This window comes from Sciurus vulgaris (assembly GCF_902686455.1).
Source record: "Sciurus vulgaris genome assembly, chromosome: 2".
NCBI classification, from domain to species: Eukaryota; Metazoa; Chordata; class Mammalia; order Rodentia; family Sciuridae; genus Sciurus; species Sciurus vulgaris.
In genome coordinates this window covers 3,269,530-3,296,655 of record NC_136462.1, presented here as the reverse complement: position 1 = coordinate 3,296,655, position 27,126 = coordinate 3,269,530, and the positions used below count along the sequence as shown (strand labels likewise).

General features: G+C 48.8%; 2 protein-coding genes across 7 annotated transcripts in view; one reads left to right on the top strand and one right to left on the bottom strand.

Annotated features, from left to right (window-relative positions):
* Positions 1 to 2,112: 2,112 nt before the first annotated feature.
* Positions 2,113 to 9,167, bottom strand: BAG5 (BAG cochaperone 5). 4 transcript variants are annotated; one of them, XM_079130050.1, is made up of 2 exons: positions 8,763 to 9,167; positions 2,113 to 5,902 (listed from the first exon to the last, which is right to left on the bottom strand). In XM_079130050.1, exons 1-2 carry the CDS (start codon positions 8,885 to 8,887, stop codon positions 4,531 to 4,533), a joined length of 1,497 nt encoding a protein of 498 aa, XP_078986176.1. In that variant the 5' UTR covers positions 8,888 to 9,167; the 3' UTR covers positions 2,113 to 4,530. The 4 variants fall into 4 exon arrangements, with proteins under 4 accessions (XP_078986176.1, XP_078986175.1, XP_078986178.1 ...); XM_079130049.1 differs by lacking the exon at positions 8,763 to 9,167 and adding an exon at positions 7,804 to 8,211; XM_079130052.1 differs by lacking the exon at positions 8,763 to 9,167 and adding an exon at positions 7,280 to 7,412.
* COA8 (cytochrome c oxidase assembly factor 8) overlaps positions 7,438 to 27,126 on the top strand; it is a 34,624-nt gene continuing 14,935 nt past the window's right edge. The window contains exons 1-3 of one of the 3 annotated variants that reach the window (XM_079130064.1): positions 7,438 to 7,682; positions 18,423 to 18,620; positions 19,612 to 19,675. In XM_079130064.1, the coding sequence (XP_078986190.1) occupies positions 7,560 to 7,682; positions 18,423 to 18,620; positions 19,612 to 19,675 (385 nt within the window). In that variant the 5' untranslated portion in view covers positions 7,438 to 7,559. The remainder of the gene's footprint in view (positions 7,683 to 18,422; positions 18,621 to 19,611; positions 19,676 to 27,126) is intronic. The other 2 variants (XM_079130065.1, XM_079130063.1) reach the window with 2 other exon arrangements.

The window sequence follows — 27,126 nt, the reverse complement described above, 5'->3', positions numbered from 1 at the left end:
CAGCAACATTCATTTGGAAAACGGGGCTTCAGGAAACTGCCCAGGAACTCGGGTTTTTTGCTTTTTGTACCCCACCCCACCCCCGTACTGGGGCTTGAAACCAGAGGTGCTCTGCCACTGAGCTACAGCCCCATCCTTTTTATTTTTTTAGACAGGGTCTCGATAAGTTGCCCAGATTAATTTTGAACGTGTGTTCCTTCTGCCTCAGCCTCCTGAGTTCCTAAGATTACAGGCGGGTGCCATGGTGCCTGACCTCCTGGGAGTGATTCCGTAAGCCTGGTGTCCAGGCCGCTGCCCAGCCACTGAATCACCTTCTGTGGGGGTGCCGAGCCTCGGCCGCGGCTTCAGCTCGGCAGACCGCCACCATGCGGCCGAGGAGCAGACTGCCGAACCCCTGCCTCTCCACTAGCCAGGATACCTCAAGCAGGCAGTCTCCAGGGCAGTGACCGCCGGGGCTTAGAATCACCCAGGAACACAGCCAAGACTCGAAAGGCTAAGAACTCACATCTGACACTGCATCAGGCCCGGCACATGGAGTTTCAATCAACAACAGTTTGAAAAATGAGGCCTGTGGCCACAATGCAAGGATAAAGTTGGCTTCAGAAGCATCCTGACCACTACGTGAACTTAGGCCTACACTTGGGGGGCTTGGCTTCAGCCCACCAGGGCCCCCCTGTGCTATCCCCCAGCCTCTGGAGGCACTGCTTTCTCAGACTCTCACCCACCCGTTCTGTAACACCAGAGCAGCCACCTCCTGAGGACACTGCCACTCCTGTGAGATATCTCAGGCTGTGGGGCCTTAGCACACCACAGTGGGCACTACGACAGCAGCCTGCTGTGGCCCACTCGCCTGTGTGGCACTTACCAGGAGTTCCAGTCCCAGCATTGTTGTTGTTTTGGTACCAGGGATTGAACTCGGGTGCTTAACCACTGAGCCACATCCCCAGCCCTTCTGCATAATTTCTTGAGAGATAGGGTCTTGCTGAGTTGCTCAGGGCCTCATCAAGTTGCTGAGGCTGGCCTATGAACTCGAGATCCTCCTGCTGTCAGCCTCCTGAGCTGCTGGGACTGCAGGTGTGTGCCACATTTGCTCCCCGCCTCCCCCAGCATTCTTTTGAACCTGTGCAACTTGCTTTCCATTTTTGGTCTCTCAGCAACTGCAGGGCCAGACAGGCTGCCTCTGCTTCTGCCTGGACCACTAGGAAGATCAAGGCAGAAAGAAGACAGAGGCACTGGCAGGAAAGTGCTGGAAACAGGATGTTCACACTCATGTGAAGGCTCCTGGGAGACAGGCCACCATACAGAAGAACCCAAAGGGTACTCAGTTCAGGCATGCAGGCACCAGAACCCAACACCTCCACTTGGGGTCGTGCAAATGCCTTTAAAAATACAGCTTAAGACTCCTTTTAGGGAGAGGATCTTTTGAGAACCACATCCCTGAGATGCTTACTTCTAGAAAGCACTCTGTGCTGGGACCTCAGGCCGTCCTGGGGATGGGGGAGCAGAGTATGAACCTGACCGGCCATAGATTCACTTCCTGGCTGTTGAGGTGGCCACCCAGGGATGCTCACTTCTGCACAGCAGTGCCACCAACTATAGGGAGGAACCCCTTACCCCCATGTCTCACACACCAGGCATAAGGATTTCTCCCCCAGGAGGAACAGAGGTGACATACACAAGGACATGAGGCCAGCAGAGAACAGAACACACCTTGGACTCGCATCCTTTCTCCACCACCAAGATGAGCTAAGAGACTTGTTTTATTTCAGTAATAATTAAGGGAATACTAATTTGTCTATTTCAAGATAATACTGAACTATTTTAGATATACCAATACAATAGTCATACAGTGAACAGGGGCAAGACAGGAGCCAGTACACTGGGAGACACACCTGCATACACATCAAAATCACCGATAAACGCTTCTCCAATTATTAAGGGAAAAATACCCAATTGACAAAAAGCTGCAAAACTGTTAAAAATGTTCATGTACAGAAGCTTAGACCTTCAAAAACCAGATAGAAATCCACAAAATAAAACAAAGAAAAAGCAATTGAATTTCACTATAGCAAATATATAGGCATTTTAGCAAAATAAAGCATTAAACTGTACTTAGTAGACTCATTCATTACATTTATTGTAGTAACTACTTTGTCACAGGGTTGACTCATCTATTCAGACAAAGATGATCTGAAAGCAAAGCTCACTGAGTTGGGTAAAGAAAGCAAACATTCCCAGCCATTTTTTTGCACGAACATGGATGACATTGTTTAATGCAGACCCAAGGCCACACGTTTTTGGAGAGTAAATTTTACTGGTAGTACAGAGTCTCTTCACGAAAGATCATAAAAATACAACACAGTGTGACGAGCCCAACTTAAAAATGACATGCAGCAGTCCACATCCACACACGGCTAAAAGAGGACGAGAGAAGCCGTCTGGTGTCCACTAGGGCTCGTTTCGGGAGGTAATTGGGTGTAGGGAACTAGAACAGGTTGGAACTTGGGACTGAAACCATGCCCAAGTTCCAACAGTCACATAAAGGTAAACGATCATCTCCATGACCAAAGAACCCATATGAAACCCTCACCCAGCAGGGGAAGAGGTCAGCGTCCTGTGCTCGGGCAGACTCCGAGCTCGGTGGTGGGACACAGAAAACATCAAAGGGACAGAGAATCTGCTTTCATGGGTCAATGGACACTTCTAAAAGGCTGGCATTTGACTCTTTAAAATGAAATTTAAATTAAGCACAACCTAGGGAAGGATACACTGGAAGTGATTATAGTGTAACCTTGGTTGTCCAGTAGGTATAATTTAAAAACTCAAGATTTTAAGAGCATTCTAAAATTATGACACAGAAGAGCAATCCTAAAACAACTTGACCTAAATGAGATTCCAGTGGCGTGTACTGAGTCTGCTGCTGCCTGGAGCTGGCCTGCAGTGGGTGGGACTCACAGCCTGAAGACCCCACTGTCCTTTGACTCTGGGCTCCAATGTTTCTCACTTCAGTAGGAAAGGCGAGGGAGTCAAAGTGAAGATGAGGGCTATTCTTTCACCACCTTCAAGGTTTTTAAGGTCATTCCTTTGACCTGTCGTTTTGGCTGTTTAAAGTGACATTTTCCCTGCAGTTACCAAATCAGTATCTCTGAAACAGATCCCCAAAGGGTTCAAAAGATGTGCCTTCAGAGGATCATCCAGTGAAAGGTGACTAGAGAAAGCAGTCTGACAGGCACTGCAGAATTTGGGGGAATCCTTTTGCCCACATTAGCAAGCACCTGTAAAACTGGATCCTCAGAAAGTATTTATTAAAATAGTCCCTTTGGCAAAGAAAAACACTTCATGCCTGATGGATTATAATAGTTCTTTCAGGCATTAGAGAAATCCCCACACCTGTTACTGTTACGAAGGAGTCCAGCAGGTACCAGGGCAGCCTTCAAGTGCCCCCAGGCGCAGGCGGCATTTAGTGGGCTGGTAGCAGCAGTCAACTTCCTCTGACAAGCTATGCACACCTGGTCCTGCTGGGCTACTGAGACCCTGCTCTGATGTTCTGAGATGACTGGGGGTCTACCAAGCTTGTCTTTTTACAGCCTTGACCCACGGAAGTCCAACATGGGCTGCAGGTACTTCAGCTCAGTTGTAGTGCAGCCTGATGTTGGTAAACGACTCCAGCTTCATTCTTTACAGGTATGGGTATCACCTTTTATTTTAGAGGTCAACTAGTTTTTCTTTTTTATGCTCCCTTCCTTACTAATCGCTAAGGAAAATCTTAAGATCAGATCTTACATACAGAAATGACTTGAAGGTATCGATGATGCTTTGTCCCTTCTCTGGTGCAGTCTCAAAAGGTCTTTTGGTTGTTAGTTTTCATAATTTTCTTGTGCTGCACAAAAATAAGACTCACTTTCTTATAACATACAGAGTATGGGGGAAAGCAGACACTGTTCTTTGAATAAAAATGTTCGTGAAAGGAACAATATAATAATAAAAAAAACCCACCACATTAAACTGGGTGGGACCAATCCTGCTTTATATTTTTTAAAAAATCCTCTGGTTCATTTAGTATAATAAAAATTATTGTTGTACTGCTTTTGTGCTAGGACTTCACTCCCACTTAACAAATTCCCGTCTCATAATTTCCCTAGTATTATATAAGGTTCCATCTATTCCTAGCTTGTGAAATTTCTGCATGTTATACTTGTACAACCCACTTAAAAACTTACAAATGCTGCCTTTATCTCATGTTCTGAATAAAAACACACAAAACAAAATAAACACAAATCAAACAAACCACACCACATCGTTTGGATAATGATCCAAATGGAAAAGTTAATGTGCTGTAATGACATTTGTTTTGCAACATCAAGAGCAGCAGAGATACTGAATATAATTTGCTTAAATCATAAATACTGAGATTGAGATATGCATGTATAAATCACATGTTAGGCTCCGTGAACTGAAAGCTCTCTATAAATACATAGAAGTCTATATAAAGTGCAAAACCATCAAGATCAACATGAGATCTCGGGCATTTTAGTACTCCCACTCATCAGATTTCAGGTCGAGATAGCTGAGGATGTTCTGAGCGAGCTTCACGGCCTGTTTCCTGGCAGCCTTACACTTCTCTTCTCCCTGCGGGTCCACGGCATCCAGGGCCAGCAACTGCTTGGTCAGCAGCTCCTCCAGCCGAATATAGTTCTTATCAGATCGATTTCCGTCAAATGAGAGGACTTCTCCCTGGATCTCAGACAGGTTTCCAAGAACGTTCCAGACCGCCTTATGTGATGGGTGCTCCTCACAAGCAAACAGCTTCCTTTTTTCAAGGGCTTCCTTCAGGTCAACATAAGTGATCAGAGTTTGCACTTCAATCACTGCTCTTCTCCTGGCTTCCCGGATGCAGGGATTTTTTTCAAGACTCACTTCATCCAGTTGTCCAATCAAACCCTGCAGTTCTGTCTTGGAGCTCAGGTACAATTCAGGAGGACTCTGAGCTTGGAGAAGTTCATTTTTTATTTCTCTCATCCTCTTGAGGACCTTTTCTATTTTCAAAATGGAATGGTTCTGACCCAGGTCAAACGCATAAGTAGTATCGGCTTCCTCTTCTAAATCCAAATACTTCAATAATTTGTTGATATCTTCGACTACCTCCCTCCGATAATTTCTGATTTCTGTACGTCCACACACATCTAAAGCATCCAGGTCAGCAATCAAGCCTGAGAGCACACATGATAAGTGCCTGCAAGTCTCAGTACTGTCCACTCCCATCAGAAGTGCGATCAGAGTGCCTCTGGCCTTGTTCACCTCGCACATCACAGAGTTGATTTTGGCGACAGAAGGATGTGCATCCTCGGAAAGTGGCAGGGAAGGCTGCTTTTTCATGCAGTCTTCAATAATCTCTTGCACAGCACAGATTTTGGTTAGAGTGTGATACCTTGCTTTCCGTAAGGAGATCTTCCCTCCGGTTTTAACATGTGTCAGCCTCAGAATGATATCCTGGAGGCCTTCCTCAAACTCGTCAGTCACGCAGTTGCCTCCACTGTAAAAAGGCACGATCTTCTCTTTCACAAGGGCTTGGGCTTCCTTAAAGATGTTCTGTATTTCGATCTGGTGTGGGTGGTTTGCATTCTGCTCCAACTCTTTGAGAAGGCGTTCTGTCTCCTGTGCTGCCCTCTTCCTAGCTTGCTGAATATCTCCTTTTCCTTCTGTATCCACAGAGTCTATTTCAAAGAGTTGTTTTGTTAGAATTCTCTCCAGTTTCTTATAATTCTTGTCATCTGACAGACCACTGAAGCCGATTACTTGCTGTTCTATACTTTTTACTTCCTTTTGGATTTCCTGAAGCCTACTAATAGAAGGATGTTGGTTTCCCATATCCATACTTTTGTTGTGTTCAGTTTCACAAGCACTAAAAGATAACAAGAACAATAAAATTACATCACAGTCTCTGCAAAATGACAATCATATTAATTCATTCCACAATTCTCATTTTTAAAAGATACACTTAAGTTGCCTGGCATGGCGGTGCTTGCCTGTAATCCCAGCAACTCAGGAGGCCTAGGCAGAAGTATCCCAAGTTCAAAGCCACTTCTCCACAACTTAGCAAGACCCTATCTCAAAATAACAAATAAAAAGTGTTGGGATGTGGCTCAGTGGTTAAGCGCCCCTGGGTTCAATCTCTGGTACCAAAAAATAAGAAAAATAATAAAAATGAAGATTTTCTTGTCATTGCGATCCAACAGACACTCGAATACAGAAGGGAGGTGACTTATCAAATCCCTATCCTGAAAATACATGAACATGGATGTCGTGGTTTGGTTTTGTTTTGGTACCAGGGATTGAACCCAGGGATGCTTAATCACTGAGCCACATCCCCGGCCCTTTCTGTATTTTATTTAGAGACAGGGCCTTGCTAGGTTGCCGAGGCTGGCCTTGAACTTGTGTTCCACCTGCCTCAGCCTCCCAAGCCGCTGGGAATACAGGCGAGGGCCGGCGCGCCGTGGTTTTTAGGAACTGCAGCTACTCAGAGTCGTGTGAGCCGGGGCTCCAGGTCCGAGGATTCTCCAACGCACACGCCTTGGTGCGGTCAGCCTCGCCCTGGAGCCAGCTCAAGTGCCCAGCTCAGAAGCTGTTCTCGGGAGCCAGCAGGGAGCCTCCCACCCGCCAATCTGTACACGCTTCAGACGTCACCAGGCCAAGGAGCGGGTCCAGCCCAGGGCCCACCGCTGCCGCGTGTGCAGCCCACGCCGCGGCTCCTCCCGCAGGGCTCCGGGCTCCCCGGAGCGGCGGCCACGCCGAGCGCACGGGCCGGCTCCCGGGGCCGCCCCACGCTCGCCCACCCGGGCGCTCCGCGCTCCGCCCCTCGCCTCCCATCGAGAGTCGCGGGGCCCGGGCGCATCTCCCCGCTCCCGGGTTTCGCCCAAACGGCTCACTCGAGGAGGACCGGCAACCGAAACCCGGCCCGGGGGCGTCGGGCCCGGGCAGGCCCCCGCCCGCCCCCGCCGCGCTTTACCCCGAGGTCTGGGCGGCGGCGGTCTTGGCTGCCGCGGCGGGCGGCGAGGTGGCAGACGGCCCTTCACGGGGAGCGGCGCCGGAGCGCGGCCCCCAGCTGCATCCCCTCGCCCCTCCCGGCTAGGTCTGACCCGGGCGGCCGGTGAAGGGGCCGGCGGCGGCAGCTACTGGCCGCGGCGGCCGCTCCCCGCGTCTCGGCCGGGCCCGCCGCCCGCCGCCTGACCTCACAATGGGCGCGGCGCGGGAAGGCCGCGCGCCGCCACCCGGCGCTCACCTGTGCTGCCGGCGCCATCGCGCTCCGCCGCCTCCACTTCCGCAGAGCCGCCGAGGCCCGCCCCGCCCCCGGCCAAGCAGCACCCCGCCCGGAGAAAGCGGTGGTCCGCGTGGCGCCGCCCTTCGAGCCGCATGCCCACCCCCACAGCCTGTTGTTCCCGCAGGGCATGCGCACGGTCGGCCGCGCCGCTCCCTGCTGGAGCTTGGCTGTCTTGCCGTAAGGCGGCCCCGAGCGCCGTCGCGACTCTGTCGTGCGGCGCGGGAGCCAGTGGCCGCGGGCCATGGAGGCCGCGCGACGTCCTGTGAGGGTTCTGTGCCCGGCTCTCTGTCGCGCCTTTGCGAGCCACGGCCGGCGGCTCGCCCCGGAGCGCGGCGCCGAGCGCGGGGACGCGGCGCCGAGCCGGGTAAGCGGGGCAGAGCGCGGGCGGCGCCGCCCGAGGGAGCCGCGTGGCCCTGGGCCTGGAGCGGCGCGTGCCGCCCGGGACCCGCCGCGTCGGTGAGGCGCGCCCCTTAGCGGGAGCGGACCTGGGCCGCGGTGCCCGGTCGGAGGCAGCGTGACTGACGCTGCGCAGGGCGCTGCAGATCCGCACTCCAGCAGAGCGCCCGGCAGCCGTTCGCCGTGGCCGGTGGGGCCGGAGAGCGTGGCTAGACATAATTACTACGGACAAAAAAGAGCCGCTGAGGAGCCGCCCGCAGAACGGCCCGCCTTGTAAATGGCTGGCTTTCGGCACGCCCCCAAGTCCCGTCCCGTCTGCAGCTGGAGCCACGGCCGCCAGCGCCACGGGTCCCCAGGCCCCGCCCGGCCTCTGGCTCAGCGCCCCGCACAGCCGCTCTGCCGGGGGCGGCCGGGTGGCGCAGCGATCGAGGGCGCCGCGGATCGCGGAATCCCGCCAAGACCCCCCGGGAGACGGCCCCGTGCTGGGAAGAAACAGCACCCGGGGGCTGCGGAGATGGCTCAGCTGGTAGAGTGCCCCAGTACCGCAAAAAAAAAAAAAAAAAAAAAACAGCACCCGGGCCGGCACTTGGCGCCCCTGTAGTCCCGGGAACTCCGGAGGCCGAGGCAGGAGGAGCACAAGCTCTAGGCCAGGCTTGCAATTTAGGGAGGCCCTGTCTCAAAATGAAAAATGTTGAAATGGGCTGGGCCGGCGCGGTGGCGCTGTCTGTAATCCCAGGGGCTCGGGAGGCTGAGGTAGGAGGATCGAGTTCAGAGCCAGCCTCAGCAACTGGTAGGCGCTAAGCAATTAGTGAGACCCTGTCTCTAAATAAAATACAAAACAGGGCTGGGGATGTGGTTCAGTGGTTGAGTGCCCCTGAGTTCAATCCCCGGTAGCGCCCCCCCCCCCCAAAAAAAAAAAAAGGCTGGGTGTGTAGCTCAGTGGCAAAGCGCCTGTGGGTTCATTCCCCAGCATAAACAGGCAACACAGCACCCTAACAAGAATTTCTGCATGATCAGAGGGCCCCTTTTAAAGTAAAAGAGGTCTTACCAGGGTCTGGTCCTCAGGCTGAGACCTCTGCCTTTTGTAGTCGGGGTGTGCTGCTCACCTGTTGTACTGCCTGTTCTGTGGAAGGTGGTGAACATGATGACGCTGGCTGGGGGGGGGGGGGGCATCTGGCCGTGAGTCAGAACTTGCCTGGTTCTATCCTGAAGACTGAAACTGTGTTTATTTAGAATCTAAATGCTCCATTATACTAGATGTTGGACGGCACATAAGAGAACAGTTTTTGCCTGGGGGCAGTTTGTATTTTCTCTGTTTGTTACCAGCTTTGTTGCTTCCTGAGTAATTAAATTTCTGCAGCACAGATTGTTGTCTTACTGACTGAGTATAGGTATCAAACTTTGAAAGTAACAGGTTGAAAATCTTTTGTTTAATATTTTTTAGTTGTTGATGGGCCTTTTTTTGATTTGTTTGTATATGGTGCAGAAAATCCGAACCCAGTGCCTCATACATGCTAGGCAAGTGCTCTATCACTGAGCTACAACCCCGGCCCTGTTTTATCTACATAGATTTTATGTTTTAATCCTGTATATCTAGCTTACTCTGCATGTTTTTTGTTAATTCTTTGCCCTTCACTGCAGTTAAGGAAACCTCCTTCATAATTTACTCCCATCTCTGATCTCTGGATACCAGTTTCTTTCTTTCTTTTTGGTACTGGGGATTGAATCAGGGGTACTTAACCACCAAGCCTCATCCCCAGCCCCTTTTTATTTTGAGACATGGTCTGGAGAAATTGCTTAGGGCCTAGGGCCTGGCTAAATTGCTGAGGCTTGCTTTGAACTTGTGATCCTCCTGCCTCAGCTTCTCAAGCCACTGGGATTATAGGTGTGTGCCACTGGACCTGGCTCAGGTACCAGATTAAAAAGATTATAGATATTAAGGGTTAGGCACCACTCTTCCTCTCAAACCCAACTTAAAAATGCAACCCTTAATAAAGTGTTCTTTATTTACTCCATACCTGCTTATATTTTATTCATGTAGTACCTATGTAGTCGTCCTTAAACTTGTCTGCACATTAGAGTTAATCTGGAAGACTTTAAGAAGTACTCAGGGCTGCTGGCAGGTGGTGCATGCCTGCAATCCCAGAGATGCAGGAGGATTGCATGTTCAAAGCCAGCCTCAGCAACTTAGCAAGACCCTGTCTCAAAATAACAAAAAGAGCTGGGGATGTGGCTCAGTGGTTCAGTGCCCCTGGGTTTAATTCCCAGTACCAAAAAATAAAAATAAAAAGTACTCAGGACTGGGGAGGTGGCTTGGTGTTAGGGAACTTTCCTGGCATGCTTGAGGTCCTGAGTTCCATCTCTAGTACTGCAAAAAAAAAAAAAAAAAAAAAAAAAGTACTGAGTCTGGGTATGATGGCATACACCTGTGATCAGAGCCACTTGGGATACCTAGGATCATGAGTTCAAGGCCCAGTGGGCAACTTAGTGAGACCTGTCTTAAAAACGACTGAGGATGTGGCATAGTGGTAGAGCCCTGTATGGCCCCCCAAAAAAGTACGAGGGCCCACTCCCACAAGATTTCTGACATGATTGTTCTGGAGTGTGGCCTACTTGTCATCATCCTTGAGGGTGAGGCTTTTGAGTGGTGCAAGTTTGAGCACCACTGGTTTCATTATATGCATCAGCTGCTTATAGTTCTGGTTTTTAACATGTATGATAATACTCAATATTTACTGAGTGTTTCATAAGTTAATGTTTTAACTGACTTAATTCCCACAATTTTATGAAGTTGGTGTTTTTATCATCTCCATTTCACAGATGTGGAAATCCAGTCTCAAGGCCTGTGTGTAGGGAATGTGCATATCCTATATGAGGAGGATAATTTAATATGTTCTAGTAATTTTTGGATGAAAATGGACAAAGAAACAGTCCTTTAGCATGAGAAGGTAATATTTACAAATAACAGTCATGGAACCACAGTCTCACAAATTTGCCCATGTTTTCATTAAGGAGAATGTTTTTCAAACCTCCAAATGCCGATTCAGAATAAGCTTCATGGGAAGGAAGTGGAATTCAGGATAAACTACTACAGATATGGATATTCTCATATTTAAAGGCTTTTTAGTAATAGAGAAAATAATAATAAGCATGTAGTTCATAACTACTATTTTATTTTTATCTATTATTATTATTATTTTTTTAATTAAGAGATAGTTCTCACTCTGTTGCCCAGCCTGTTCTCAAACTCCTGGACTCAAGTGATCTTTCCATCTCAGTATCCTGAGGAGCTGGGACTACAGGTGCATACTGTCATGTGTGACTTATATTGTTGTTTTATGGCACTGGAAATTGAATCTTGTAGCTTCATGCACGCTAAGCAAACTCTACCACTGAGGTGTACCCTCAGTCCTACTGTTTTACAGAAGAAGAAATTGAGGCCCCAAGAAGTAAAGTGACTTGCCTGGTATTACACAGCAGAGCCAGGACTAAAAGGTGGGTCTTTTCACTCCTGGTCCAGTGTTGTGATGGGATCAAATGTTTTTTCTTCATTGAATTGATTACATTGTGTACTCTTTACTTTGTTCATGGGGAGAATTACACTGATTTATTAAAGTGTTTTTTTTTTTTTAAACTTTTGGGACATTGAAGACATGTTTAAACATATAAACAGGCTGCCCAGTGGTGGAACTCTTGCCTAGTGTGTGTGGCCCTGAGTTCCACTCCCAGCACCTTCAAGAACAGGTGATTTTCTGATGTTAGGCCAGTGTTACCTTCCAGGATAAACCCAGCTTGGGGCTGATAGATCATCCTTTTTGTATGTTGCTGGGTTTGGTTTGCTGACTTGTCTAGCCTCTGTAATTCATAAGTGAAATTGTCTTTAATTTTCCTTGCTGGTACTGTCCCCAAGCTTGTGGTATCAAAGACACTGTTAGCCTCAGAATGAGCTGTAGTGTGTGCCTTCTTCCTGTCCCAGCAGTTGTTCACTAAGGTTTCAGCTCTTCTGTGACTGGGGAAACCTTCTGGAGCCTTGGGCTTGAGTTCTTATAAGAATGGGCCAGGGGCTGGGGTTGTGGCTCAGTGGTAGAGCGCTTGCCTAGCATGTGTGAGGCACTGAGTTCGATTCTCAGCACCATTTACAAATAAATAAAATAAAGGTCCATTGACAACTACAAAAATATTTAAAAAAAAAAAAAAAAGAATGGGCCATTTTAACCTCTTATTTTTGGACAGTGGTTTAGAGTTACTAAACTAACAAATAAGGGTGAGGCTTAGCACACTGACTTGATAGCTGAGGAAGCCTTTTCTGCATTCCTAAAAATCACACCCTGTAGTCTGTGGAGACACTTGTCCAATAGTGGCTGGTGTTTCCTGCACAAATTCTTGAGGCTCAGGGGTACAGTACAGAGATAAGTGTGTGGCCTCTCACGGGGGGCCTTGCAGGCAAGACTTCCTGTCGTACTGTATTCCCCCTGCCTGTAGATGGCAGGAGGGAAAAGCAGGCTGGCACACGTTGAGGAAATCCAAGCCTTTGTTGTGGTGCCAGAGGATGCACAGGAAGCTTACTAGATGAGACTGGGTCTGCAGCCTAGCTGACTCAGGACTGGGGTTTGGGCAAGCCCGTGAGAATTAGATGGAATGAGGTTGTCGCACAGCAATGGAGTGTGAGCCTTGAACTAGGCCTTGGATCCAGAGGTGGTGGGAAAGAGATTGTCAACTAGGTCCTTGAAAGTAATAAAAACCGTGAACAGAGCATCACCAGAGAGGGTGTTGTCCTGTTATATAGGGTCATTGCTATGTACAGGGAGGTGTTCCTCTGGCCTAGGTGGTTTTCCCTTGCAGTTGGTATTCCTGAAATTGGCAGACTCCTTAATTGACTTTCTAGAATTAAAATGATTTTGGACTCCTGATGAGTTATCATCTTTATGAATTGCTAAATTTGGTTTGCTGATTTTTCTAGAATAGGGAACTGAGGACCATCACCCGCACTGTGGGAAAAGCTTTTGAGTTTCTGCCTCAGAGGAGTGTGGAATGATAGGGCAGGAAGTGAGATAGGACAGAAGAAATAAACAGATGGGAGATATAAAGGAAGAACAAGGAAATAAGATGTTTAATTGAGGAGTTCCACATGCTTTTCCAGCACTGTTCCTCCCAAATTCCTGAGAAATCTGTAAATTTACCCATGTGCCCTTTTTTTTGTTTTTTAATATTTTTTAGTTGTAGATGGACCCAATGCCTTTATTTTATTTATTTATTTTTATGCAGTGCTAAGTATTGAACCCAGGGCCTCACATGTGCTAGGAAAGCACTCTATACTGAGCTACAACCTCAGCCCCCTAACTGTGCACTGTTAATCAAACTCCCAATAAATAGATTTAGCAGAGAGATGACATTTTAAGAATTCTGTAATTTAGGGAATTTTCCAGTGTTACCTACTCATCAGATAGCGAAGACCACCTCAGCTTAAGGATCCTGAGATCACAGACTTAGATCATCCCTATGTATCTTTCCATAACGCTCCCCACAGCCTTCCTCACCAAGTTTCCTGTAAAAGATGATCCAGGAACCCCCAAAATGCACCTCTCACTCTCAAGATGGCTCACATTTTCCCTAGGAGAGAGAGAATCTGCTTTCCTAAATAAACTTCCCCCCTTGCTTTTGCTTGGCACCCTCTTTATTAGCACGTAAGCCAGGTTACCTTCTGATCCTGAGTCAATTCTTCCTCTTTCTGCGGAAACTCATTACCTCCTGCTCCAAACCCTGGCTGGTAGAAGGTGGGAGTGCTCCTTGGTAGAGAGCCAGGCTGGGGCACAGAGCTGGGAACAGGGAAGCCCATATGGGGCCGTCCAGCCCAGCAAGTTACTGATAAAAAATAAAAGTGATTCCAACAACTGGAAGCTTGGCTCACCTCCTCCCAGGGATGAAGTTCAGCCTGACAGGTGAGGGCATACAGGTTCTGCTTCCCCCAAGGGGGCAGGATTGCTAGGCTGCCTGTCCCGAAGTGTCAGGTTCCAACATGCCTCCCAGGATTGCGCCCACAGGGAACCTGGCCTGCCCACGCACAGCCCTCTTGCCTGAGTTTCAAGACCTGGCATCGCAGCTTATGCTGTAAGAGCCATAAATTACAGTCATTATCCACATTAGCAGGGAGTCTGCCTTTTACAAAAGCCTCATGCCTCCTTAACAGCAGCTGCCTGGTGAACAAAGAGAAGCATTTGTTTTTAGGGAAAAGCAGAGAACTAGTCTGTCATGCTTGAAGTTAAAATCTCTCAAATTACAATGGGAAAAAAATGGAGAATGGCTGGAAAAGTAAGAAGCGGTAGACAGATATGACAAAGCAGTGCTTGCTTTGTTAGGGCAGGCAGCCTGTAAAGGCCCCTCCTGGCAGGAGTCTGAGAGGAAGAGAGGGAAGAGGTGGGGAGATGGGGAACAGCCCTCTGCAGCGCCTGTCTGCTGGAGGAGGGCACAGGTGCAGGGGGGCCCTGGCTCACCAGTCTGCTGGGACTCGTCTGTGCCAGTATCTACACACTATAGTTGCAGAGGCTTTGGGGAAAGTCCAGAAACCTTTTTTGTTTGTTTGTTTTGCAGTGCTGGGGATCAAACCCACTGACCTGCATCCCAGTTTTAAAAGTAATGAAGTAGTTTGTGGACCTCAGTTGTCACCATGGAATTTATACAGAAGACTGTCATATTTTGTTATCATTTTTAAATTGTGTGCTGTACATTCTCAAGAAGAAAAGGTGGATAACAACATACATCCATCATGTTGAACATTTCCCAGCACCTCATTGCCGGTGGCGGGGGGGGGGGGGGGGGGTCTTTATCAGGGAGTCTCTCTGCCGCCGCTGTCCCCATGGCTTCTCTGTTCCTGTCCCTGCAGTTCCCATACCATCGACACCTGCCCATAGAGAATGGCTCATGCTCACAGCTACAGCAGGCCTCAAGACCTCTTATCTGCCCTCAGGGATCTTCAGAGTTTAGGCTTCAATTTGCTGTGCAAATGCTGGTTAAATTTGATAGAACATTCCAATTTGTGATAGCAATTTTTACAACATCTATAATCCATCACTATATCCTATTCATGGTGATTATTTTTTTCTTTTTTTAAAAATCAAAAAAGGTTTAACATGAAATCATACAAATAAAATGTATAAACACAAATGCACATTGACTCATAAAAGCAAAGGACAAAGTAAAAACAAAACTATTTGGTGGCAACATGCAGTTGAACACAGTTGTGTCTTGTACATTAAACAGTTGCCTTAGATCAACTGCAGACTGGTCTTCAGTGTAGTCATACAGGATGGATTTCTCCAGCATCCTGATGATTGCCGTCCTCAGAAGCCATCAAGTGCTGGCTGACCACTGTGGTCTGCATAGCCCGTCCACAGTGCCCACAGTTAGACCCAGTGTCATCATATCTGCCACAGCCACCGAAATTCTGGTCTCCACCATGGGCACTGGATTTTCTGCACCCTTCATCATATGGTTCCTAAGCCCTTGGTCCCAGTAGGCCCTGGGCTGGGCCGCCAGCTGCAACCCCGCTTCTTCCCCATTGTTCTTGCTGCCACCCGTGAACCTCTTTTATGTGCAACTTGATTTCACACTTCCCACGACCAGTTTGGTATCTGCTTTCGCACATTTTCTTCTCTAGTCTTCATCTGTAAATGCGACAGAGCAAAATCCTCTTCTTTCATTTGTTCTTATATCCACAGGAAGTTCAGTGTTTCCCATCTCACCAAAGGCTTCAAAATATTCTTTAGTTTGTTCTTCATAAGTGTCTGGATTCATTCCATCCACAAAAAACTTTTAGGGGATTTGTTCCCTATTAAAACTTTGCCCTTTTGAGGGCTATCAACTTGCCCTCTAGTTTTTACTTTCAAGACCTTATCAACATTAGCAGCATCTTTGAAGAGGACAAATCAAACTCCTCTTGATCGTCCAGTGACTGCATCTGTTTTAATCGTGCACTACAACTTCCCCAAGTCGAGACATACGCAGTCAGATCCTTCTTGCTGTGTCTCAGCTGGAGCCTCCAACATTTTACGGGCCAATCCTGCTTATGCCCACTGGTGTTGATCTTGGCTCCCTCTGTGAACTCCTCTCTGCTGGTACACTCTATCATGTTCTCCATGGTGTCGGTGCTGTGGGCACAGGGAGTGGTCAACAAGGATGCTGTGGGGGCTCACTCATGCTGGAGGGAGGCGTGTCCTGGCATGCATTGTGGGTCCCAGCTGCAGAGTATGCTGTGAAGCTGGATTAAAAATAGAATTCTCTTTGTTTTGGTTGTTACTGAGCATTGTACCCAGGGGTGCTCTACCACTGAGCTACACCCCCAGCCCTTTTTATTTTGAGGTAGGATCTTGCCAAATTATCCAGGCTGACCTTGAACTTGAGATCCTCCTATCAGCCTTCTGAGACACTGGGATTACAGGTGCATGACATACCCAAATTTTCCCATTCAAAAAATTTACTTTATAGCCAGGTGTTATGGTGTCTACCTGTAATCCCAGCAACTGGGGAGGCTGAGGCAGGAGGATCTCAAGTTCAAGGCCAGACTCAGCAACCTAGAGGAGGCCTCTAATCAACTTAGCAATACCCTGTCTCAAAATAAAAATAAATAGGGCTGGGATGTGGCTCAGTAGTTAAGCTCCTCTAGGTTCAATTCCCAATATCAAAAAATTTTTTTAGACTTTATTGAGGTCTGATTATATATAATAAAATGAATATACTCATTTTTAGTGTATAGTCCACCGACTTTTGAAAAAAGGTTTAGATCTGTTCAGTCTCCTTCCCAGAAAGTTCCTAATGTTGTACAAGTGGAATCACACAATGAGTACCCTCCGTGTGTTGGGCAGTACATCCCTGTCTGTGCCTCAGTGGTCCCCCCATGCTGAATGGTGTTAGGTGTTCCTGGAGGGAGCGCGCCGTTGGAGGTGGGAGTCACGTCGTGGAGGCCACGTCCAGTGTGCATCCCAGCAGGCCTGTGCATCTGAGTCACCCACACTCCTGTCGCCCCTCCTCTCCTGCCACCAGCACCTGTCTGTCCAGAAGGACATCAGTAGGACTGTAGAGTGACTTCTTCAGTTAGCATGCTGCATTTGTGATCATCCTGTGGCATGTCGAGTGGTGGCCCCTGTGTGGACTCACCAGACTGGCTTTTCACCAGCAGGAGGGCAATTGTGCTGTTTCCAGATTCTGGTCATTATAAACAGCGTCTTCCGACACTTGCATGCAGTTTGCTGTGAACGTGTGTCCATTCCTCAGAAGAACACCTGGGAGTGGGGTGCAGGTTTGCACGTTGTGTGTGCCTGTCTTTGTGCTGGCCTTATTTCTGGAGGGTTGTCATTTTGCGTTCCCAACAGCACAGGATGGAGCTGAATTGTTTCCTGTCCTTGATGACACTGGTATCACAGTTGTTTCGACCATTCTGATAGGTATGGCTATGGCACTGTGGTTTTGGTTGGAGTTACCCTAATGAGTAATGATGTTGAGCTTATTTTTATGTGTTTATTTGTCACATATGTTCTTTGGTGAAATAATTGTTCAAAAAACCTTTTTTTTTTTTTTTTTTATTAGTACTAGGGATTGAATCTAGGAGCGTTCTCTCTCTGAGCTACAGCCTTCACCCTTTTATTTTGAGATAGGGTCTCACTCAGTTGCCTAGGCTTGCCTCAAATTTGTGATCCCCCTGCCTCACCCTCTTAGTAGCTGGAATTATAGATGTACACCACCAAGCCCAGCTTTACTCAAATATTTTGCCTATTTTGAAGTTGGGTTCTTTTTTTCTTATTGAGTTTTGTGAGATCTTTAGGGGACAGGCCCTATTGCAGAGGTGCATATGTTTTCACCCAGTTTATGGCTTGTCTTCTCATTTTCTTAAGTGTTTTTAGAAAAGCAAAATATCTGAACTTCAGTGAAATCCGATTTTTGTTTTATGGATTGTGTTTTTGTTATATCTAAGAAGTCTTTGCCTAATCTAAGGTTGTAAAGTTGTTTTGTGTGTGTGTGTGTGTGTGTGTGTGTGTGTGTGTGTGTGTGGTACTGGAGCCTGAACTCAGGAGCATTCTGCTTCTGAGCTATACCCCCAGCCATTTTTAAATTTTATTTTGAGACAAGGTCTCATTAAGTTGCTGAGACTGACCTTGAACTTGCAATCATCCTGCCTTAGGCTCCCAAATTGCTGAGATTACAGGTGGGCACCATCGTGCCTGGCACTTGAGTTAGTTTTTATATGTGGGGCAAGGTAGAGGCTGAATGAGAGTCTTCTCTTCCCTCCCCTCCCAGCCTCCACCACATCCTCCTCCTTTTTTGCACTGGGATGTAGAATTATTCCAAACCATATGATGAACATGATATAATGATGTTAATATTCATCATAGTTATTTAAATTCTACCAGGTTAGGGTTATACATGCCCCATAGTCTACATTATTCCAGAGGCTGAGGCAGGAAGACCATAAGTTCAAGGCTAACTTAGGCAAATTAGAAAGACCCTGTCCTAAAATAAAAAGTAAAAAGAGTTGGAGATATAGCACCCCTAGGTTCAATTCCTAGCATGTTAATAAATAATTAAATTTGGAAATCCCTAGGCACGTTGTGGTTTTAAGACAAGAAAACCAGGGAGGGTCTTCAATAAATGCAGGTGGCTGATTTCATAACGTTCTGGACTTGTCTGGTTGTGTGTAATGCCGTGCATTTCCTTCAAGGTTTCAAGATTCTGCCCTCCAAGAAAATCTTGCCATGACTGGATAGGACCCCCAGATAAATATTCAAACCTTCGACCTGTTCACTTTTATGTTCCTGAAAATGAAACACCGTTGGAACAAAAACTTAGAGAATTAAGACAAGAAACACAAGAATGGAATCAGCAATTCTGGGCAAACCAGAATTTGACTTTTAGTAAGGTAAGTAAGTATAGGTTTCAAATGGGATGAGAAATAATACACGTGGCCACTTGAGGGTGCTAAGTCTTTAGTGTCTGGTGTGTCTCGGCTCCTCCCCCATCCATACTCTGTGGGTATGTGGCGTGTGTTCATGCACACACAGGCATGTGTAGTCCTTTCTATTTTGAATTTTCCTTTTTTCAGTGCCAGAGACCAAACCCAGGCCTCATACACAGTAGGTGAGTTCCCCTACTGAACTGCACCCCAAACCTGGGTAGACCTTTTAACTTGTAACTGTACATGGGAAGCACTGGCCATTCTTAGATCATAGATCTCAAGACTTTTGAGGAAGAAAAGTGAGCAGTAGAGCCAGAACCAGAAGTACCTGTCTTACCTATGTGTTCATGGTTATAAAAATTTAGCATCTGCGACATGTTGTCATTATTCCTGGTATTTTTCTTTTTTCTTTCTTTTTTTTTTTTTTCTCTCGAGGTACTGGGGATTGAATCCAGGGGTGCTCTACCTCTGAGCCACATCCCTAGCCCTTTTTATTTTTTATTTTGACACAGGGTCTCCCTAAGTTGCTGAGACTGGACTTGAATTTGTGATCTCCCTGCCTCAGCCTCCCAAATAGCTGAGATTATAGGCGTTGACCATCACACCCATTAAGATTTCAAAATTCTTAACTGCTTACTCGAAGGAAACTATATGAGAAAAAAGTAAATATATTCTAATTGAAAAAGAAAACATTTGAGCTTCATTTATCCATTTGGATGGACCAAGTCAATGGAGTCTATTCCTCATGTTTATAAACAAGCTGCTTCCTAGAGTTTATTGAATATCTAGTTTTAAAATCCTGTTTCAAGCACGAAACTTTCAGCCAAATTGAGGTGGTTTAAACCAGGCTTTGAGATGAGCCATTCCTCAGGAAACCCACGTCAGACTGCTTTGGAATGTGCTGTGGCCAGAAGGAAGTGGAGACCGAGGGAGTTCTGACTGTGTCTTCTTTTAGGAAAAGGAAGAGTTTATTCACTCGAGACTGAAGACCAAAGGCCTGGGCCTGCGCCCTGGATCAGGTCAGTACATCCATACTTCTGGCTGACATGGTGTTGGTGTGAGCTGGTGGGAAGCGAGGTGTTGAGGGCAGGAGGGGAGTCTATGGCAGGCCTCCCACCCCCCTGCAGCCTCAGGGTCATCTCCTCCCTTCTGCTGCCCCAGGGGCTTCTTTCCCTTTGTTGCCTCTTACCACTGGGACTTCCCACCAGGACCGTTGCTCACTCTTCTCTCTTGGAGTTCTGTGGTGCCCTCTCGGGTTGTTAGGTCCGGATGGGTGACTTCCAGCCTGAGGTCCCAGGCTGGAACCCCCCTCTGGTCCCATGCTGGAACCTTCCTCCCCACTCCAGCTCTTCTTCCTGGATTCCTGAGTCGGTTGGTAAGCAAAAAAGCAAGAGAAGCAGAAGGTGGTTCCCTGGAAACCACCCTTCCTTGGTTTCCAGGTCCATCTCTGGAGCATTTCTCAACACTTGCTGCTCCTTGCCCTTGAAATATTGCTGAAGTTCAGGCCTTGTTTATTCTCTTCCTGTTGCAGTAAATTCCTAGTTTTTTGCCCAACTTCCAAGCTTTAAATCAGAGGCAAGCACATTTTTTCTGTAAGGGCTAGATAGTGAATAGTTTACCCTTTGTGGGCTCTGTGGGATATCTTCTGGAAATACTCCATGATGCTATTGAGTACAGTGCTGTGTCCCAGTAAAACTTTGTACAGAAATAGGTGGTGGGCCATCTTTGGCCTGTAAGTGGTTTGTCAACCATGCTTCAAATCCATTATGTGCACCACAACCAGACTTGCCACCAGTGCAGGTCTCACAGTTGCCACCCAGCTTAGGTTCCTGGCCTTTCCTCACCACAGCAAGACAGCCTTGCTTCTCTTCTGTGTAGGAACCTGCCTGGCCTGGCGCCCCTGCCCCTGCTTCTCTCACCTGTTTTCTGTCCTGTCCCTGCTGGCCAGGCACTGCTAGATTACCTCAGTCCCCTTTATGTACCAGTACTATTATTTTCTTTTTGATCCAAAAGTCTAGTGCTCAAAATAACCTTTGACATTTTCTCTAGGTTTTGATATTAGGCCTTAATAACATTTCATGCTGTTTATTAATTGAATGTCTACTGTCAAGACATTATTCTCTTGCCAGGCATGGTAGTGCATACCTGTAATACCAGTGGCTTGGGAGGCTGAAGCACAAGGATTGCAAGTTCAAAGCCAGCCTCGGCAACTTAGCGAGGCCCTCAGCAACTTAGTGAGACCCTGTCTCTAAAAAAAAATATATTAAAAAAAAGGACCAGGGGCCAGGCACAATGACTCATGCCTGTAACCGCAGCTGCTTGGGAGGCTGAGGCAGGAGGATCACAAGTTCAAAGCCAACCTCAGCCAAAGGAAGGTGCTAAGCAACTCAGTCAGACCCTGTCTCTATATAAAATACAAAATAGAGGACTGGGGATATGGCTTAGTTGGTAGAGTGCTTGCCTTGCAAGTACAAGGCCCTGGGTTCAATCCCCAGCACTGCAAAAAAAAAAAAGTAAAAATAAAATAAAATACAAAATAGGGCTGGGGATGTGGCTCAGTGGTCGAGTGCCCCTGAGTTCAATTTCCAGTACCAAAAAATAAAAAATAAAAAAAACTGGGGATGTGGCTCAGTGACTCAGTACCCCTGGGTTCAATTCCTGGTACCAAAAAAAAAAAAAAAGAGAGAGAGAGAGAGAAAGACATTATTCTCATGGAAAATACAGAATCATTGATCCCAAAAGCCAAGTCTGTCCTTGAGCTGAAGTACCATCACTCTCTCATGAATCCCTAGCCTGGCCAGGATTCGCATAGAAGGTGCTGGGACAGCAGGGCAACTGCCTCTCGGTCTTGGGCAGTGCTGGGGACTGAATCCAGGCTGCCTCCATGCCTGCTAGGCAGGGGCGCCAGCACCGAACTGCTCCCCAGCCCAGAAGGAGAAATCTGAGTCCAACCTCACCTGTCTCAGGTGTGCTGACAGGCCAGGTCTGGGAGGGCGGCAGCAATACGGTACTGTGTCCTGTCAACACACAGGAAGGGAAGCTCAGTGAGGGGTCCTTGCTCTGCAGGCACTGCGCCAAGTCCTTGTATGTATCACTCACAATGACCAAATGAAGGAGGTGCAATGATTTTACCATTCTGCAGACAGGAGCCTAAGGCCTGCTGACAGCAAAATCCCTACCCTCATCAAGATCCCATGATGAGGAGGTGGGACCTCGATTCTACCTGGGGAGCTAGGTCCCCGGGCCTGCAGGGTCTCAGCAGCACTCAGCTCATCCCCTGCTCTGTGTATGTGGGGGTCTGTATCAGGTGGTGGCAGGCTGGCTCCTGCTGCAGACGCGAGTTGGAGACTAGCCACTCTCCTAGCAGATGGAAGGTTGCTTTCAGTCTTACTAATATCACAGCATCCTGTTGATGGTTCTGCTAAATGTTGAAAGGCTGGCCTTAAATCAGATTTTAAAATTGATTTGGTAACAAAACAGCAGCATGTATCAAGGAGAGAGAGCACGAGTGGAGCCATCCACTTTGTGTGAGGATGGAAGCTGCATGTCAGAGGACAGAAGTCCCAGCTAGAAGGGGTGAGTATGTTCCCCAACCTACTGGACATCATGGTGGCTGAGATAAGTAGTGAACTTGAAGGATGCTGAGAGCGAATGTAGTGTTGTCACCACAAAAATGACAGCTCTTGGGGTGGCATGTGTTAGCTAGCTGGATTTAGGCATTCTGCAGTGTATAATTGAAAGCATGCTGTTGGTGAACTGAGGGTGCAGCTGGGTGGCAGAGCACTTGCCTAGCATGTGCCAGACCCTTGTTTGATCTCCAGCACCAGAAACAAACAAAACAAAGCATCATGTTGTAGCCAGTAAACACAAAAAATTTTATCTGTCAATATAAAAATCAATGGATTGGAGCTGGGGAGATAGCTCAGTCAGTAGAGTGCTTGCCTTGTAAGCACAAGGCCCTGGGTTCCATCCCCAGCACCAAAAAAAAAAAAAAAAAAAAAAAAATCAATGGATTGCTGCAGGCTTCATTGATTGAAGAGGGTGGGGTGACAGGCAGGTCTCCAGAGTGGGTCAGAACACACATGTTAAACACATTCCAAATGGGTTCAGAAGCTAATTATTAGGAATAATCAAATATTCAGGGACCAAAGAGTTGAATACAGAACTCATAGTTGAAGAAAGTAACAGAATTGTCTAACTCTATTATCAGGAGAAATAATAGCCACCTAAGCTTGGTAGTGAAGGTAGAGGACATGGCCCCTCTGCTTTCAGTCACTGCAGTGAAACGCCTGAGCTACTAACCTTATAAAGAGAGGGTTAGCCAGGTGCGGTGGTGCACACCTGTAATCCCAATGGCTCAGGAGGCTGAGGCAGGAGGATTGCAAGTTCAAAGCCAGCCTCAGCAATTTATTGAGACTCTGTCTCAAAACAAAAAGGGCTGGGATGTAGCTCAGTGGTCAAGTGTCCCTGGGCTCAATCCCTGGCACAAAAAAAACAGAGGGTTTGCTCAGCTCACAGTTCTGGATGTTCCGCCCCAAGATCAGTGGACCTGTTGCCACGTTGGATGGCAGTGGCAGGAGCATGTGGCCAAGCACACTGCTCGCTCGTGGCCAAGAAGCAGGAGCAAGAGGAAGGGGCCCTTAGTCCCCTCTGAGAGCATGCCCCTGTGACCCAAGGACCTCCCATGGGCCCTGCCGCCTGAAGGTTCCTCTGCCTCCTGTTGTGCCATCTGAGGATCATATCTTCAGCACGTGACCTTTGGAGACATTCGAGAGCCAAACTAGAGCAATGTGGGAAGTGAAAACATCCTGTGACATCACAGGAGGCTCAGCACCAGGGGTAGGTGGAGCAGGGCCTTTGCTGTAGCCTGTCTCCAGTGGAATCAGCAATGCCAGGACTCCTTCCTTTCCCCTTTCATTTTTAAACTCCTCTCCTACTCTTTCATCCTTACTGTAAGCTGGCTTTCTGTGTCCCCCAGTTCGACCCTCCACAGTCATGAAGCCAGCCTGAGTCTGGCCTTTCCCCAGGCAGGCCTCCAGCTGTGCTGAGTCCTGTCAACCAGGCTGGTGCCATGGAAACGCAGGATGGAGATGGAGGCCGGCTGGGGGACTGGGCAGACAAAGGACTCAGCGTCCAGGCGTGTACAGTTAGGCATGAACGGCAGATGGGTAAGCACTAGTGGCAGAGATGACACGGCCCGTTTAGACTTTTGAAAAAGCTTCACCTAGATTTTGTTAATAATAAAGCGATCGTGAAGAGAAAAGGTTGTCAGACTCCAAACTTTACAGTGCATCTGAAGCGTGGTTTTGTGCTTCTGCATTCATGGGGAAGGTTTTCCTGCTGAGACTCTGCTCGTGGGGTGACCTTGATGGTTGGTGCCGCATGGAATTCCCAGTCTCATTGTGGGGAATTCATGAGTTCAGCGGGGTGTCCCTGGTAGAGTTTTCTTTAATTGCAAAGGGCAGAATGTGTCTCTGTCCAAGATAGTGGGTTAGTTAGGGCCTGGGCGGCCCACCCTTGCTGTGTGTTCCCTGAATGACCAGCAGTGCAGGGAAACTCCTGATCTTCTCCAGGTGCAGAAAGCAGAACATGGGGCTGGGGAGATAGCTCAGTCGGTAGAGTGCTTGCCTTGTAAGTACACGGCCCTGGGTTCGATCCCCAGCACCAAAAAAAAAAAAAAAAAAAAAGGCAGAACACCCTCATTTCAGTTCTGCTGTCCCCAAATTAAATGGGTAGAGTGGGAAGCACAGTGGGTGAGAGGGTTCCTTCTTGTTTCTTTTATCATTCAAGTGCTTGTGCTTCAGGGGAAGGAGGGTGCATGGAATTGGGTTCCCCATCAGCTGGTGCCTGAGGTACCCCATCAGTGGCGATCCCTTCCACTATGTGACCCTGGCCACGCAGGGTCAATAACAAGCTGCAGTGCTGAGCTGTGGTAAGAGCCACGTGCAAACATTCCTGCTACTCCTGCTTTCTGCAGAGCATCAGCCTGCGGGTGCTGAGGCTGAGGTGCCCGTGGGCCTGTCCCAGGAGCCCCTTGGGAGTCCTCGGGCATGGCAGCTCTGCTTTTATCTGCTTTCGGCATCCCTCCTGCCAGGTCTCAAAGCCTCCTTGTGAGGGTGTGCTGTTGTGATCACATGCTGGAGATGAGGGAACAGGCGCAGGAAGTCAAGGCCACTAGGCCAGTTGGGGACAGATCATGGCTCTGTCCATCCAGTGGAATAGTTCCACTGCTGCCATTGAGAGGAGCTGCTTTTTCCACCTCATGTGGTCATGAAAGGCCAAGAGGGGCCTCAGAGGCTGACTTGGGCACACAACTCTCTCTCTTTTATTTATTTATTTATTTTTTTGGTACTGGGGATTGAACACAGGGGCAATTAAACACTGACCCACATTCCAACGCTTTCTTATTTTCTATTTTGAGACTGGGTCTTGCTATTGCTTAGGGCTCTGCTAAGTTGCTGAGGCTGACCTCAAACTTGTTATCCTCCAGCCTTTGCCTCCTGGGCTGCTGGGATTACAGGCATGCACCACTCCACCCAGATACTGGGGGGCACATAGCTCTAAGGACCGTGTAGACCACCTCCCTCAAAGCTGCTGCTGATGCTTGCCCTCATCCACCTGTGCCTACCTCTGGGCTTGGCTCTGGTGCCCTTCAGCCAGGTACCACTGCTCCTTATTCATGGCACCTCCTTTCTCTTCCACCTGCCCTCCTGCCTGACCTGGTCCAGGGCCTAGAGTGACCCCCTCTACCCCACAGGGCCCTGTTCATCTTCAGACCAGCCCATGTCACCTTCCCTGTGAGCCTTTGTCACTTGCCCCTCAGGTAGCTACTTGCTCCCACTTTTGCTCGAGTAGCTTCCATCCTCCCAGTGAGTCACCATCCTCGAGTCCCAGCATGGCACTTCTCCCTGGGACAGGGTGGAGGGGGCAAAGATGTGGACGTGCTAGTGGGGCAGGAGGGGAGCCTGCACACAGAGGGTGCTGGGACACTGCACTGCCAGGTGTGTCGACCAGGGGAACTAGCAGGGAAGTGGGAGAAATAAGGACGAGGGTGCTGGGCAGCAGGAAGACTGGCCAGGACAAGGACATGTGTCCATGGTAGCTGACAACTGCCGAGCCTGCAGGGAGAGCCTAGGCCTGCAGTGTGCTATGTCAGCGGGAGTGCGTGGACACCGCAGCATTGTCTGCCTTGGGCAGCTGAGTAAAGGGAGGCACAGACAGGAAGTCGCTCACCTGCTGAGTGAGCCGGGTGCAGGTGGCTGTGGAGCTGCTGCTCTGGCCTGTCGGGTGCCCGAGCAGCAGGCACCTGGCCTCTGTTGTGAGGGGACAGCCCTGCTGGTTTCTGTCTGGGAGCATGCACTTGGGTGGGCTCCCAGCTCTGCCTGACCTGAGTGTCCAGGGGCCATGGAATCAGCACAGCCATGCTGCAAGGCTGCCGCTTTGCTGGGGGTGAGGGCGCTCCACCCCTGCAGGGCAGGAGCAGGAGCCTGGCTGCCCCTCGCCCCAGCCCTGCGTTTAGCGCCCAGGCTCTTCCGGGAGACGGTAGTTCCTGTTCAGGGGCTTGGGCTTCTAGGCCAGGTGCCCCTCGCCCTTTCCCCACCGTGCAGTTTCATTCCCTCACCACTGCTGGTGCAAGCGCCAGGCCCTGAGCTGCTCGTGGACCCCCCCAGGGCCTCCTCCAGGCTCGTGAGGGGTGATTCAGGGAGTGACAGCACTGCCCAGGGGAAAGGCTGTGCCGTTCCTGCACCAGCCCCCACCCAGCGCCCTGTTGGTGCTCGGAGCCCGCTGAGCAGGCAGCACCCCGCCCTCCCCAGGCTGGAGGCCCCTTGCCGCCCCTTCTCACAGCTCTTTGGTGGGAGCCTGCGTACACTGGTCAAGCAGGCCCGTGCTATGGCCTGCATGGTCGTGGGGTCTCCTGTGAACCATAGGTCTGATGATGCAGCACATATATTTCACCCTTAGTCCTTTTTTCCCTTCTGAAGTGTAACCCACGTGCCTTAAAATCCACCCTTTGAGAGTGTGTGATTCCAGGTTTTTGGGGTTCACAAATCGTCCTCCCATCCTGTCCAATCCCAGGACATTTCCATCTTCACAAAGGGAAACCTCTACCCATTTCAGTTCGCTCCAGACCCTGGCAGCCACAGTCTGCTGTCAGTTATCTGGAGTTACCAGTTCTACACGTGATGGTCTGCCTGCCTGCCTGCCTTCACCTGGGGTTCCATGGGTTCAGCTCATCCACGTTGCAGCCTGCCTCCGTGCTTCGGAGACCCGCCTGTGGCTGAATACTGTTCCATTCTATGGGTGGAGCACGTTTTCTCTTTCCCTCCTTGAAGGGTGTTTGTGTTCCCTCTCTGACTTATGCAGCTGTGAACAGGCGTGTGTAGTATACCTACAGGAGAGCTGCTGGATCTGCAGGTCTCTTCCTCCTGATGCCAAGTACATGGTAGTGGTATTGTGTTCTGTTGTTGTT

Coding starts and splice junctions, on each gene's coding strand:
- BAG5 (XM_079130049.1), bottom strand. CDS start 7,931: ATGTCTAGCCACGCTCTCCGGCCCCACCGGCCACGGCGAACGGCTGCC. Junction 5,903..7,803: donor GACCGGGCACCGCGGCCCAG/GTCCGCTCCCGC, acceptor GTTATCTTTTAG/TGCTTGTGAAACTGAACACA.